At 61.5% G+C, this 14,723-nt stretch overlaps 2 protein-coding genes across 6 annotated transcripts; both read right to left on the bottom strand.

Annotated features, from left to right (window-relative positions):
* On the bottom strand, positions 1–3,874 carry CCDC28B (coiled-coil domain containing 28B). 4 transcript variants are annotated; one of them, XM_063419205.1, is made up of 6 exons: positions 3,346–3,874; positions 3,035–3,144; positions 1,997–2,426; positions 860–1,014; positions 685–707; positions 1–177 (listed from the first exon to the last, which is right to left on the bottom strand). In XM_063419205.1, exons 3-6 carry the CDS (start codon positions 2,382–2,384, stop codon positions 126–128), a joined length of 618 nt encoding a protein of 205 aa, XP_063275275.1. In that variant the 5' UTR covers positions 2,385–2,426; positions 3,035–3,144; positions 3,346–3,874; the 3' UTR covers positions 1–125. The 4 variants fall into 4 exon arrangements, 3 of the variants coding, with proteins under 3 accessions (XP_063275275.1, XP_063275274.1, XP_063275276.1); XM_063419206.1 differs by having other exon boundaries at positions 4–177; positions 1,997–2,151; positions 2,230–2,426; positions 3,035–3,465; XM_063419204.1 differs by having other exon boundaries at positions 3,035–3,468.
* Positions 3,875–5,666: 1,792 nt separating this feature from the next.
* Positions 5,667–13,945, bottom strand: TXLNA (taxilin alpha). Of its 2 annotated transcripts, none has more exons than XM_063419197.1 (11): positions 13,675–13,945; positions 12,687–12,820; positions 11,377–11,703; positions 10,689–10,780; positions 10,052–10,222; positions 9,256–9,450; positions 8,194–8,313; positions 7,994–8,068; positions 7,579–7,671; positions 7,245–7,340; positions 5,667–6,134 (listed from the first exon to the last, which is right to left on the bottom strand). In XM_063419197.1, the coding sequence occupies exons 2-11, from the start codon at positions 12,793–12,795 to the stop codon at positions 5,832–5,834; spliced, it is 1,581 nt and encodes a 526-aa protein (XP_063275267.1). In that variant the 5' UTR covers positions 12,796–12,820; positions 13,675–13,945; the 3' UTR covers positions 5,667–5,831. The 2 variants fall into 2 exon arrangements, with proteins under 2 accessions (XP_063275267.1, XP_063275266.1); XM_063419196.1 differs by having other exon boundaries at positions 13,697–13,945.
* Positions 13,946–14,723: the final 778 nt, after the last annotated feature.

Below are 14,723 nucleotides of genomic sequence, written 5' to 3'. Positions count from 1 at the left end.
CGGCGCCCCCTGCTGACGTCATCGGGCCGCGACCGGCGCCGCCATGGCGGGGGAGGCGCGGCCGGGCCCGGTTCGGGGTCCCGGGGGCGGCGGGGGCCGGGGCAGGGCCCGGGGCCGGGCCGGGGTCAGGGCGCGGCATCCTCGGGGTCCGAGCTCTCGGCCAGGTGCAGCTTCTGTCTGAGAGCGGGTCAAGGGAGGCGCCAGCACCGTCACTGTCACCGGTGTCATTGTCACTGCTGGCATTGTCACCGCTGCCACCACTGCCACTGTCACCAGCATCACTGCCATTGTCACTGTCACTGTCATCACTGCCATTGTCACTGTCAGCACCGCCACTGTCAGCACGGCCACCTCCATCACTGCCACCACTGCCATTGCTGCCACTGTCACTGTCACCCCTGTCACTGTCACTGTCACCCCTGTCACTGTCACCCCTGTCACTGTCACCCCTGCCACTGTCACTGTCACCCCTGTCACTGTCACCCCTGTCGCTGCCATCACTGCCACTGTCACTGTCACCCTTGTCGCTGCCACCACTGCCACTGTCACCGGCATCACTGCCATTGTCACTGTCAGCACCGCCACTGTCAGCGCCACCAGCCCTGCCACTGCTGCCACTGCCACTGCCACCCATCACTGTCACCACTGTCACTGTCACTGTCACCAGGCTGTCCCCAAGGATACATGGAGCTGCTGAGCTCTTCCAGCTGTGGGGGCAAAGGCAGAGGCTGAGGGAGCGGAGGGCCCCGGGGGTGTCCCGGGCCAGCAGGGACAGAGGTGACACTCAGGTGTCCCGGGTGCCACTCACGTGTGCCAGCAGGGACAGAGGTGACACTCAGGTGTCCCGGGTGTCACTCACGTGTGCCAGCAGCTGGTCCAGGTTCCTGTCGGCTGCCATCTTCTTCTGCTCCTCGGGGAGCTCCTCCACGCACACGTCCAGGCCGAAGTGGAGCCGCGCCAGCTTCTCCTGCATCTCCCGCACGTGCTCCAGCTGCTCGAAGGAGCACGCCCGCCCTGCGGGATCCGGAACCTTCCGCGGCAGCCCCTGCTCCTTCCCCCACCCCGGGGAGCGCCCGGCACGGCCCCAGCCCAGCCCTAAGGATCAATCCAAACCCCAGCCCAGCCCTAAGGATCAATCCAAACCCCAGCCCAGCCCTCCCTCTCTGTGGATCCATCCCTGGATCCAGCCCTGGATCCATCCATCCATCCCTCCATCCCCCAGCCCATCCCTCCTTCTCTGTGGATCCATCCATCCCTGGATCCATCCCTCCCTCCATCCCCAGCCCATTCCCTCCCTCCCAGGACATTCCCCCATCCCACAGCTCCCCTGTTCCCATGGAAAGCATCCATCCATCCATCCATTCCCAGCCTGTTCCTTCCCTATGAATCCAACATTTTCCCCCTCCCACCCCTTCCCCGTGGATCCAAAATTCCTCAGCCCCAAAATTCCCCAGCCTGCTCCTTCCCCATTCCATTATCCCATTCCATCCCATCCCATCCCATCCAGTCTCATTCCATCTGACTCTGTCCCATTCCCATTTCATTTTGTCCCACAATATCCTGTCCCCATTCCATCCTGTCTGGTGCCATCCCATCTGTCCTGTCCCATCCCATTCCATCCCTTTCCCATCCCATCCTGTCCCATCCCCTCTGACTCTGTCCCATTCCATCTTGTCCCATAACACCCAGCCCCATCCCCATCCCACAACTTTCCTATCCCATCCTGTCTGGTGCCGTCCCCTCCTGCCCCATCCCATTCCCATCCTGTACCATCCCCTCGTATCCTCTCCTATTCCCATTTCGGCTTGTCCCATTCCCATTCCCATTCCCATTCCCATTCCCATTCCCATTCCCATCCCATCCCATCCCATCCCATCCCATCCCATCCCATCCCATCCCATCCCATTTTCCCGTTATCCCGTTATCCCGTTATCCCGTTATCCCGTTATCCCGTTATCCCGTTATCCCGTTATCCCGTTATCCCGTTCCCCCTCACCGAACGCCTGCAGCTTTCCCGAGTGGAAGTCGCTGAGGAGGCTGAGCAGCCCCCCCTCCATCTCGCACACGTCGGACACGTCCGTGAGGAAGCTGTGCTGGAGCGGAGCCCCCCGGGCGCCCCCCGCGCCCGCCCGCGCCCGCTCCTTGCTGCTCCTGCGCGGGGAACGCGGCGTTGGCACCGCCCGGGCCGCTCCCCCCGGGGCTCCCCGCGCCCCCCCGGCCCGCACTGACCGGCGGGGCCGCGGCCGCTGCCGGGGCGAGGGCAGCGCGGGCAGCGGCAGCGCGAAGGACGCGCTCTTGCTCGGGGGCAGCGGCCGCGGGGCCCCGGCGGGCGGCGGCTGAGCCAGGCACGTCCTGGGGCTCCGCTTCTTCCTCCGCTCCTCCATGGCCGGGGCCGCGGGGGCCGCGGGGGCTGCGGGACCGGGACCCTGCGTGGGACGGACACGGCGCTGGAGGCTCCTGCCCCGCGCGGAGGGGATGGCGGGGACACAGCGGAGGGGCCCGGGGACACCCGGGACAAGGGGGGGACAGCGGAGGGGCTTGGGGACAGCCGGGACAAGGGGGGGACAGCGGAGGGGCTTGGGGACACCCAGGACAAAGGGGGACAGCGCAGGGGCTTGGGGACACCCGGGACAAGGAGGGGACAGCCAGGGGCACCGGGACCCCCAGGTTAAGGAGTGACTCGCGGCCACCGCGAGGCGCGCCAGGGCCGGTGGCGGCGGGAGGATCGGAGCGGGAGCTCCGTCCCGCATTCCCGGGGAGGCTCCGGAGCTTCCCCGCAGGAACTCGGGGGGGCCTGAACCGCAGCCGCAGCTCCGGCCGGGCCCCGGCTCCCGATGGAAAAGAGGATTTCGGCCCCGGACCTGCCCGGAGAGAGCGCGGCAGGAACCGCACCGGGACCGGCACCCCTCTGCCGAGCCCCGCCGAGCCCCGGGCGCGGCGCCGGGACGGGGCAGCTCCGGGGGCTGCGGAGCCCCTTTGTTCCCTTTGTCCCCTTTGTCCCCTTTGTCCCCTTTGTCCGAAGGCCGGGACTGACCTGCGCCAGGCCCGCTCCGGCCTCCGGGAGCCGATGGACGCTCCGATCCCGATGGACGCCCCGATCCTGCCGGACACCCCGAGCCCGCCGGACACCGCCGTCCGCACAGCCTGGGATTTGCATTTAAAGGGAAAGGGAACTTCCTCCAGGCTCCGCCGGACACCGGCTGCCCGCGGGATCCCCGGGATCAGCCCCGCATCCGCGTCCCCGGGGCCGGGAATGGGCCGGGATCCCCCCGAGCCCGCGCAGCGCCGGCGGCAGCGGAGCCCGCGGAGCCCCCGGGGTCGTTCCTGCCGCCCCCCCCGGTTTACCCCGAGCCCCCTCCGGTGTCACCGCAGTGTCGCGGTCGCAGGATCCGTCCCTGCTGGAGGCAGCGGGGAAGGGCCTCCCGCCCTGGCGCAGGGCCGGGATTAACCGAGCCCCGTCCCCCCCCGTGCAGGCCGAGCGCGGCTGCTCCTGCAAATCCCGGCAGGATTTTAAACCCACCTCGGGAATTTTTGAGCCGGTGGGGGCACAAGGGGCCAGACGGGAGGGGGGCACTGATACCCCCAGGGCTGGTGGCTCTTGGTGGCTCAGGGCCACCCCAGCCGGGTGCTGGGGACACCCCGATGTCCCCCCTGAGCGGGGACAGCCCCTGTCCCTGTCCCTGCCAGCCTCCCCCGCCTCACTCCCGCTGGAAGGGCAGGAGCAGAGCTCGGGGACAAGGGGAGGTTGTGTCGATGTCGCCACCCCGGCGCCCAAACCTCCCCTGTCCCCGTGGAAGGAACGAGAGACACCAGAGCAGCAGAGGTCGGGAGTGTTTCTATTGGATACAGGATGCACACAACAGCCCCCGCGGGGGGTTCTGTACCATAACAGGGTAAAGACGGAAAAAGCAAAAGGGGTTTGGAGGCTGGGAACAGATAAGATCGGGGACTAGAGAAACGAGGGTCCAAACCAATATGGTTATATCACAGGTTCTCCTACTTTATTCCGTGAGATGTCGGGTTAAATACAGAATAGTTTACACGAACAGGTGCATTCTGATAGGCAGTGAACATACAGAAGTATGTAAACTATTGCAGTTTAAGGTCGCCACCGTGTCTTCCCAGTAACTGTCCCATGCTAGCAGCACCACTACCTTAACACATTTCCAGTAACAGATAAGGTTATTTGTGCTGCGTATGTGGAACGTACTGAGGCCTGCTAGACCAGGCCTGAGGCCTGGTCTGAGGCCTGGCTTGAGGCCCAGTTTTGCGGATAGCTCTACCTTATGATATAAGCTATCCTCCTACAGGGGTTTGGTGAATTTCTAAGGGGTTTTGCTTTTACTGAAGTCCAGATCCCCGGCTCAGCCCGGGCACGGGCGGGGTTACATTCATGGATCATCCCGGAGGAGCCGCGCTGGCAGCGGGGCTGGAAGAAAAAACCACCGCAGCTCCGGGACCGTCCCTGCTGCTTTCCTTGGATCTGCATTCCCTGGAATCCCCGGGAGGAAAAGGGGACTCGAGGCGGGTCCTTCACGGAGGGGAGGGGTGAGAGCAGCCAGAAGAGGATCCCAGAGCGATCCCCTGGATCCATCCACGGCGGGAACGTCCTGGTTCAGCTTCCAGCACGAGGAAGGCAACGCTGGGGATAAAGTCTGTCACAAAGAGAGGCTGCAGCGAGGTTCGAGGTTCGGAGCGAGTGGAGTCTTCCAAAAGAACGGCGACAAGACAACAAAAGCCTTGAGAACCCGAGGAAAATCCCAAAACCCGGTGCCAGCAGGTCCCACGTCTGTTCCTGAACTCCCTCCCAGCACGGGGTGAGGCAGCTCTGGGGAGAGGCTCTTCCAGGCAGAGAGGGAAAGGAAAAGTGGGGCTGGGACAGCCCCGGGCCAGGGGGCACAGAGGGAGCACAGCCAGCCCTGAGCTCTGACCCTCCTGGAATTCCCTGGATGCCTCCAGAGCTCCAGAGGCTGCAGGAGCACATCCAGCTGGGAGCTCTGACCCTCCTGGAGCTCCCTGGATGCCTCCAGAGCTCCAGAGGCTGCAGGAGCACACCCAGCTGGGAGCTCTGACCCTCCTGGAGCTCCCCGGGGCACCTCCCCAGTCCCTGTGCACAGCGATGTGAAACACTTGGGAATTAGACCTTTGGATTAACTGTTTAATACACTTTGTGCACGTGTGCGTTCAGCAAAGAGGCAACTGTGAATCGTAAGGCGGTTTTGAGACGTCGGCAGGGCCCGGGAAGAGCGAAAATTCCCGGGGGTGGGACCAGGCACGCCCTGTCCTGCTGCTCCTTGTCCCCACTGCAGACACAGAACCCACGGGAGAGGAGGGGACTGTGCCCCCTGTGCCCTCAGCTCACACACGAGCTCCCTCCTGCCTGGCAGGGGGAAGAGGGAGAGGCTGGGAATGCTCTGGAACTCTCCCAGCTCTGCTTTCAGTCCAGGGTGGAGTTCCTGTGTCCCTTGTCCCCGTGCTGGGGCTCTGCTGTCCCCCTGGCTCTGCTCTCCTGAGCTGCCAGTGACAAAGTCTGTGAGTGAGGGACATCAGCTCCGTGTCCTCAGTGTTCAGGGAGCTGGGCGAGCCCCTCTCATGGATATCCACAGATAAAAGTGTTGCCCTGCACGTTTTTACATATCTCATATATATATATATTTATATATATATATAAAATCTTTTTTTTTTAAAAAAAATCCTCCAAAAAACCCTAAACTAGGAAATCTCACCTCCCAAGAGGGCCGTGTCCAGTCCTTCCCCCCCTGTCCCAGGACAGGCAGAGGGGACTCCAAAGCAGCTCCCAGCTCACCCTCCCTGCGTGCCCTGCCCGGGGCTCACTCGGTGCCCCGGTTCCCCTCCTCGGTCCCGCCCTGCCCCGCCGCTCCCGTGCTCAGTCCTGCCGGGATTTCCGCGGGCTCCGGGCTCTGCGGGGCCTTCCCGGGGCTCGGCGAATCCGGAGCGGCCTCGGGGCTGTGGCGGGGCGGGTCCTTGGGAGGCTCCGCCGCCTCCGTGTGCGCGCACAGGTCCTGCACCTTCTTGTTGAGGTCGTTGCGCTCCGTCTGCAGCGCCCGGCACAGCTTCTCCAGGCGCTGGATCTTCACCTGGAGCCCCTCCAGCTCCTTGTCCCGCAGGGTTTTCTGCGCGGGGAGAGGCAGAAAGGGAGAGGTGAAACCACAGGGGGATAGCGGCAGGACAGGGGGATGGTTTAAAATGGAGGGAGGGCAGCGTTGGGTGGGATTTTGGGATGAAATTCCTCCCTGTGAGGGAGCTGTGGCTGCCCCTGGATCCCTGGCAGTGCCTAAAGCCAGGCTGGAGCACCCTGGGACAGTGAGAGGTGTCCCTGGGACAGTGGGAGGTGTCCCTGGGACAGTGGGAGGTGTCCCCGGGACAGTGGGAGGTGTCCCCGGGGCAGTGAGAGGTGGCCCTGGGGCAGTGGGAGGTGTCCCTGGGACAATGGGAGGTGTCCCTGGGACAATGGGAGGTGTCCCTGGGACAGTGGGAGGTGTCCCTGGGACAATGGGAGGTGTCCCTGGGACAGTGGGAGGTGTCCCTGGGACAGTGGGAGGTGTCCCTGGGACAGTGGGAGGTGTCCCTGGGACAGTGGGAGGTGTCCCTGGGACAGTGAGAAGTGTCCCTGGGACAGTGGGAGGTGTCCCTGGGACAATGGGAGGTGTCCCTGGCACAGTGAGAGGTGTCCCTGGGACAATGGGAGGTGTCCCTGGGACAATGGGAGGTGTCCCTGGGACAGTGGGAGGTGTCCCTGGGACATGAGAGGTGTCCCTGGGACAGTGGGAGGTGTCCCTGGGACAGTGAGAAGTGTCCCTGGCACAGTGGGAGGTGTCCCTGGGACAATGGGAGGTGTCCCTGGGACAGTGGGAGGTGTCCCTGGGACAGTGAGAAGTGTCCCTGGGACAGTGAGAAGTGTCCCTGGCACAGTGGGAGGTGTCCCTGGGGCAGTGGGAGGTGTCCCTGGGACAGTAAGAGGTGTCCCTGGGACATGAGAGGTGTCCCCGGGGCAGTGAGAGGTGTCCCTGCCCTGGCAGGGGGTGGAACTGGATGAATTTAAGGTCCCTTCCAACCCAAACCACCCCATGACTGATTCTATGGAAGCCTGAGGGGAAAATGAAGCAAACCTTTAGCACCCAAAGCACCCAGGAGCTTCTGCCTCCCTCTGCCCTCACACAGCACCAAGCAGGACCTGTCCTGTCCCTGTCCCTGTCCCTGTCCCTGTCCCAGCCCTCCCTCACCTCCTCTGCCATCTCCAGCAGGGCCTTGTTGCTGCTCTCCCAGCGCGAGCGGTACATGGTGGTCTCCTTCTCCAGCTTCTTGATTTTCTTGGTCATCTACAGAACCACAGCAAGGGCAAAAATCGAGTCACAAAATGTCCTGACCCTGAAGGGACCCACAGGGATCCAAGTGTAACCCCTGGCCCTGCTCAGGACACCCCAAAATAAATTAAGGGAGAATATTGCAGTGACATCCCACAGGTGTCACCCCAAATTTGGGGTGTAGACCCAAAATTCACTGGAATCACAGAGCTGGGGCTGTTCAGGCTCCCAGCAGGAAGGAAGCACCACCCACCTTCTCCATCTCCTGTTTAAAGGTCGTGAACACTTCGCTGCTTTTGGAAAGGGTGTTCTGGAACTCCTCAAACTTCTCCGTGTACAGAGCCAGCTGTGGGGAGAGACGGGAGCTCAGGGCACTGCCAGGGAGGGCAGGGGCTGAGCTGCTGCCCTGGGACATGACAAACAGCAGGAGCTGCCCTGCCAAGGGACAATTCTGTCCTGGGGAACATCCTCGGAGCAGAGTGTTCCACAAACAGCTCCTGGCCCGGGCAGGGTGATCCCATGAGTGGAAAATATCCCTGAACAAAGCCTCAGCTCACCCAGGAGGGATCCTGCCCCTCTTTTTTCCACATCGAGGAGCTTTGGGTTGTTCAGGGAGGGAGGGAAACCCCCAAACCAATCAGGCTGAGCACACAGAGCAGGGAACTCACCTGCTGCTTGAGGTGGGTCTCCTGCTGCTTCATCAGCTCACACATCCTCTGCGACTCCACAGCCTCCTTCAGCAGCTGGGGAAGAGCAGAGCAGTTACAGGAGCACAGCAGGGCTCCAGCCTGGCTCCTGCACGTGCCAAGGCCTGGGATAACACCCAGGGATCCAAAAAATCGTCCCAAGCAGCTCCTCCAAGACTTACAAAGTCCTTCTCCCGCTGGTGCCTCTCCTCTGCCTCCTTCAGCATCTCCTGGGCCTGCTGCAGTTTGGCATCCACCAGCTGCTGCTGCAGCTCCTTGTGCTTGAACACTTTGTCAATGTGCTGTGAGGGGAGACACCACAGGGCTCAGGGGAGACCCAGAGCCTCCCCCTGCCCCCTGGCAGCCCCCCGTGCCCAGCCTGATGGGGTGGAGGGTTAAAATAATAAATATAAAATAATTTCTGTTTAAGCTAACAGGGGAGAAGATAGAAGATGCACAATCTGAACTTTACAGATAGTTTTGGAACAAACATCAGCTTCTGCAACAAGCTGCAAACCATTGTTTAAGTATGATCCCAGCCCAGGAGATAATTGAGAAGAATTGTTTTAACCAAATCAAATATAACACAGGGTAGAGCGTAGGTATGATTTAAGATAGTAACTAAGAAATAGGATAATCTATTATCCCATAAGTATCTAGTTATTATAGATACTATTATCTAGATGGACTGGTTTTTTAATTTATACAACCCCAATCCACTCCACTGGGGAGGAAGTAAATGACCACCCCAAAGGCTGTGTTGGAGTTTGGAGATCCTCTGGCCTTTGGGAGTACAAAAGAACCGATAAAGCCCACGGGCACTCCCTCCCAGCCTCCATTGATGTGTGGTTGGTCGTTGTCTCCTTGCCAGGCTGAGCACACACCCTTTGTTTTGGAGTCATTTCCAGTTCTCTTGTGGAAGTGAGGATTTTGCAGTTCTGAGTTCCTTTCCTGGTCCTTTTATTCTGCTGGCATGAGTCCATCTAGATACTATCATCTAATAGTATCTATAGATACTATTGCAGATACTATTACCTATAGTATCTATAATAGATACTTATCTATTATAAATATCTAGGAGTGGAGATTAGTTAAAATATAATTTGAAACTACAAAAATCCCAAATCGACTCTGTATTCTTGGGGCACAAAATTTGGGCGCTGTGTGCCCCTGTGAGCTGAAATAAAGAACCACACATGATCTGCTTTGTGTAATTCTGTGTTTTTCTACACTACCAGACCCACCTCCTCCCTCAGCTCGTACTGCTCGATGAGCTTCTTGAGCCTCTCTGCCAGCTCCATGTTCTCCTGGCGCAGCTTCGAGTTGCGCTCGTTGTGCTGCTCCATCTGCAGCTGGATGTCGTTCAGCGTCACCTGGAAGTGCGAGGTCACCTCCTTCCTCTTCTCCTCCTCCTCCCTGGCTCGCTGCACGCCCTCCTCCTGCGTCAGGGAGGCGGCAGGTGAGGGAGGAACCTTCCCAAAGGGGTGAGCCCATCCAGCCTCCCGTTAGTCCTGCTAGCCAAGGGCTCTTCCCCTTTCTCCTCAGTGGATAAACCCTGGAATAACAACCTGGATACTGCAGGTGGTGATGGCTCAACACCAGAACTGCCCTGAGGGCAGAGGGGGGCTTTGGGAGGGGTGGGGAGCCCACGGAGGGGGCTCTAAGGGCTGGGGAGTGAGCAGGGCTTTGGAGTGGGGCTTTGGGAGAGGTGGGGAGCCCACGGAGGGGGCTCTAAGGGCTGGAGAGGGAGCAGGGCTTGCTGCAGTCACCTTAAGGGTGTGGTTGTGCCTCTGCCCCGAGGGCAGAGCGGGGCTTTGGGAGAGGTGGATTTGCCCAAATGGCTCGTGGAGAGCCCACAGAGGGGGCTCCAGGGGCTGGGGAGGCAGCAGAGCCCCCAGCAGTCACCTTGAGGGTGTGGTTGTGCCTCTGCCCTGAGGGCAGATGGGGCTTTGGGAGGGGTGGATTTGCCCAAATGGCTCATGGAGAGCCCACAGAGGGGTCTCCAGGGGCTGGGGAGGCAGCAGAGCCCCCAGCAGTCACCTTGAGGGTGCGGTTGTGCCTCTGCAGCTCCCGGCACAGACTCTCCAGCTTGCTGCGGGCCAGGATGGCCTTGCTGTGCTCGCTCTGCAGGTGATCCTTCTCCTGCACCAGCTGGCTCTGCTTCTTCTGCAGGATCTTCATCTGCTTCTGCGAGTTCCTGTGCTCCTCCAGCTGCGAGAGGGGGGCACAGGGTGTGGAGGCAGCAGGGCTGTGCCCCGCTGAGGGGACACGGGCTCGCTGTGCCCCCAGGACAGGGGTTTGTGACACCCCTGAGCAGAGCAAGGGTGGCTCAGAGCCCTTCCTGAACTCCCACCCTGCACAGGGAAAGGGGAGCACAGGGAAAAGCCCCCCATGGACACTCTGGGCACGCACAGGCAGCCCCAAACCTCCTCCAGCTCCAGCTCCGTGCTCAGAACTCCACCCTGGTTAAACGTGGGATCAGCTCTGTGTGTGTGGGAACAGACCTGAACTCTTTGTGCACCAGATTTGCCCAAAAATCCCTTCTGTCCACACCCCACGAACAACACAAGACCCACCCTCTGCTATCCAGGGATCCCAGCACACCCCAAAGCTCCAGGAATGTCCCTGGAATGTCGCTCTCGAGGGCCTCTCCTGCCTCCCCCGGCCCAGGACTCACCAGCTCGGCGTATTTCTTGCACAGAGCTGCCAGTTTCTCCTCTGACGTACTCAGGGTGTTCAGGGTCTGCATCAGCAAAGTGATTTCCTTGCCTGGAATCAGAGGTGGAATGGGAAGAATGCGATAAAATAGGATGGAAGGGCTTTACACGGAGTTCTGGGGTGGAGAGGTGAGAAAAGGAGGGGCTGAGCAGGTACCCAGAGCATCCCAGGATTTCCCCAGCGTGGGAGAACAGCTGGAGCAGGGAATCCCCCACCCAAGCCCTTGGGGAGCAGGGAATCCTTTACCCAATCCCTTGGGGAGCAGGGAATCCTTTAACCAAACCCTTGGGGAGCAGGGAATCCCTCACCCAAACCCTCGGGGAGAAGGGAATCCTTTACCCAAACCCTTCAGGAGCAGGGAATCCCTCATCTAAGCCCTTGGGGAGCAGGGAATTCTTTACCTACACCCCTGGGGAGCAGGGAATCTCTCATCCAAGCCCCTGGGGATCAGGGAATCCCTCACCCAAACCCTTGGGGATCAGGGAATCCCTCACCCAAACCCTTGGGGATCAGGCAATCCCTCACTTAAGCCCTTGGGAAGAGGGAATCCCTCACCCAAACCCTTCAGGAGCAGGGAATCCCTCACCTAAGCCCTTGGGAAGAGGGAATCCCTCACCCAAACCCTTGGGGATCAGGCAATCCCTCACCTAAGCCCTTGGCTTTCTTCTTCTCCTGAGCTTTCTTCTGGTCCCGTTCGCCGCCCTCCTCTCCGGGCCGGAACTCCTCGCCTCCCTTGGAGCTCTCCTTCTCCCCGTTCATCTCGGGGCCCCCCGGCTCCTGCTCCCCGTTCCGGGGGGATTCACTGCGGCCCTTCTCGGGCTCCTCGGGCTCGGGGGGCTCCCCCTGCCCCCCGTCCTCCCCTGGGTTCTCCTGGCTGGCATCCACACAGTAGGTGTTGAGGATGTCCTCCAGCTGCCGGCTCAGCTCCTCCGAGACGTCCCGCGAGGATTTGGGATCCTCCTGCGTGAGGGGAGCTGGGGAGGGGGGAAAAAAGGGGAACACAAAGGTTCTGATTCTGTAGATATTAGGAAAAAATTTTTCTCTGAAAGAGTAATAAAGCACTGGAGTTGTCTTTCCAGGGAGGTGGTGGAGTCACCATCTCTGGATGTGTTTAAAAAAAGACTGCACATGGCACTGAGTGCTACAGTCTAGTTGAGGTGTTAAGGCACAGGTTGGACTTGATGATCTTAGAGGTCTCTTCCAACCTCATTATTCTGTGATTCTGTGATTCTGTGATTCTGTTTGAGGCTCCTCCTCTGAGGCTGCTGGAGGCAGGAACAGGAGGTTTCTCCTGGCTGGACTGGAAGCAGGATAAGCTGCTTTGTTCCGGCTGCTCCACAATGGCAGGGCATTCCCAACTGCCTCCCCTTTGATCAGCAGAGCATGACCAAGCCCCTGACATCTGTCAAGAGGGAAAATTCCCTCCTCTCCCCGCTCTTTATTTATTTTTTTAAAAGGAAAGCAGGTTGTGTGCGAGCTTTTTTCTTCCCCCCGAGGGACTGGCAGCTTGGATCTCCAGGGCTGAGGGGTTTTAGCATGACAATGGATTTTAAACTTGGGGAAGAGCAGCTGGATCCGCAGGATCAAACAGGGATGGAGCAGCAGCCAGGAAAGGGGGACTTCTCCAGGACTGCACACACACAGAAATAGGGAAAAAACCCAGGATCTTCTGTCCAGGAAAACCAGGATTTTCTGCCCTGGAAAATGGGATTTTCTGCCCTGGAAAACAGGATTTTCTGCCCTGGAAAACCGGGATTTTCGCTCCAGGAAAACCGGGATTTTCTGCCCTGGAAAACCAGGATTTTCTCCCCCTACACAGCAGCCCAGCCTCAGGCAGGAGAAGCTGCTCCCTGGCTCTTGCCAGGCTCAAACCCGCCCTCACACATTCCAGGGAACGCCAGCACTGCCCCCAGCCGTGGGCAGGGACAGAGCCCCCCATCCCCAGGGGTCCCCCCACCTTCTGGGGGAGCTGCAGCCTCTGGGGAATCTCCCTCCTCCAGCCCCATCCCGCTGCTCGTTCTGGAAGGACGTGGAGCTGCTTTGGTCTCCAGTGCCTGGTTCTTCATCACAGCCTCTCCAGCCTCTCAGACTCTGCAGAGACAGAAAGGGAGAGGTTTGAGGACATCTGGAGGATTTCTGGAGCTGGCTGGGAAGGAAGGAGGCTTTTCTCAGCAGAAGCTCTGTGCTGAGGAAAGCATCTCTCCATTCCCAGGTTGTGTCAGGGTAATTCCTATTGGAATCCCCTCCTGGAGCACAGCAGCACGTCCCAACCCACAGAAAACAGAATTTTCCCACTGGGCACAACCCCCTCAGCCCTTCCCAACGCTTGGATTTCAAACCTGAGCCAGAAATCAGAGCCTGCACAGCACAGAGGTCAATTCCTACTCAATTCCCCAGCTAAGGAGAAACCCCAGCTCCTCATCTTCATCCTCATCCTCATCCTCACCCCCTCCACCTCCGAGGGCTCTGGCTGCTCTCAGCCCTCCCAGCCCTGGTTACGGCACTGATCGGGAGCCGGGGGTGCCGACGCTGCCGGTCACACCGGGAGCAGAGCCCGCGGGGGACGCGGGGCAGAGGCGGGGCCGTGTCACCGCCCACGCCGCGCTCTCCGCGCCCGCACCTGCCCCGCGCCCCGGGCGCCGCTTTTCCGCTGCTGCCGCAACCGCGCAGGGAACCGGGCGAGAACCGGGGCTCGGGGGGGGATAACCGGGGTTGGGGCAGCGAACCGGCCCCGCAGCACCGGGCTCATCGCTCCCCCGGCCCCGGCCCGCCCAGCCCCGCCGCAGCCCGCGGTGCCCCCGTTACACCGGGGAGCTCCGGCCCCCCCAGCCCCGTTATCGCCCCGGGCCATATCGCGGCCCAGCCCCCGGTGGCGCCTCCGCCTTCACCCTCCGGGGACCCCCCCGCCCCCGTTAAAGCGGCCCCGCGCTGCCCCCTCCCCGCACCGCGGTGACGTCACGCGCGCACCCCGTGACGTCAGCGCCGGCGGTCTGACGCAAGTGTCGCCTCGCTCCTCAGCCAACGGGCGCGCGGGGCCCGGCGGCGGCCCGGCGCATCGGCGGGGCGGTGGGTGCCGCTGCCCGCCCGGTGCCGCTGTGGCGGCGGTTGCGGCGGTTCCGGCGGTACCGGCGCTGAGGGAGCGGCTCGGCCCGGGGCCTCCAACGGCTGCGCGTGCGCCCGCCCGCGCCGCCGCCCAATCAGCGCCCGCCGCGCGGGGGCTGCCGGGAAGCACCGGGGGAGACGCGGCAAGCGCGGCGGGAGGCGCTGAGGGGACTACAGCTCCCGGCGTGCCCCGCGAGAGAGCGGGCACGGAAACTACAGCTCCCGGCATGCTCAGCGCGGCGGCGGCCATAGGAACTCCAGCTCCCGGCATGCTCAGCGCGGCGGTGGCCACACGAACTCCCGGCCTGCTCTGTAGGCCTGGAAGAAGAGGTGGAGGACAATGAGGAGAAGGGAAGAGGGAAGGAAACTGTAGTCTATAACTGCCGCCATGCCCCGGGGTTAGGGGAAGAAGAGGACGAGAAAGGAAAGAAGGGAAGCTGTGGCCTACAACTCCCGCCATGCCTGGCGCATGGCTGCCCTGGTGACAATTCCCGCCCTGCTCCTCTGGAGGCGGGGAAAAGCAGATGAGGAAGAGGAAGAGGAGAAAGGAAGGGGGCGAAGAGAGAAAGGGAAAAGTGTGGCCTACATCTCCCGGCATGCCCTGCGCGCTGCCGCCCTGAGGACTGCACCTCCCGGCATGCCGTGCGCGCTGCCGCCCTGAGGACTGCACCTCCCGGCATGCCGTGCGCGCTGCCGCCCTGAGGACTGCACCTCCCGGCATGCCGTGCGCGCTGCCGCCCTGAGGACTGCACCTCCCGGCATGCCCTGCGCGCTGCCGCCCTGAGGACTGCACCTCCCGGCATGCCCTGCGCGCTGCCGCCCTGAGGACTGCACCTCCCGGCATGCCCTGCGCGCTGCCGCCCTGAGGACTGCACCTCCCGGCATGCCCTGC

This window comes from Prinia subflava, chromosome 24, assembly GCF_021018805.1.
Source record: "Prinia subflava isolate CZ2003 ecotype Zambia chromosome 24, Cam_Psub_1.2, whole genome shotgun sequence".
Taxonomy (NCBI): Eukaryota; Metazoa; Chordata; class Aves; order Passeriformes; family Cisticolidae; genus Prinia; species Prinia subflava.
Note: the sequence above shows the minus strand (reverse complement) of the source record. Positions and strands in the feature narration are given on the sequence as shown.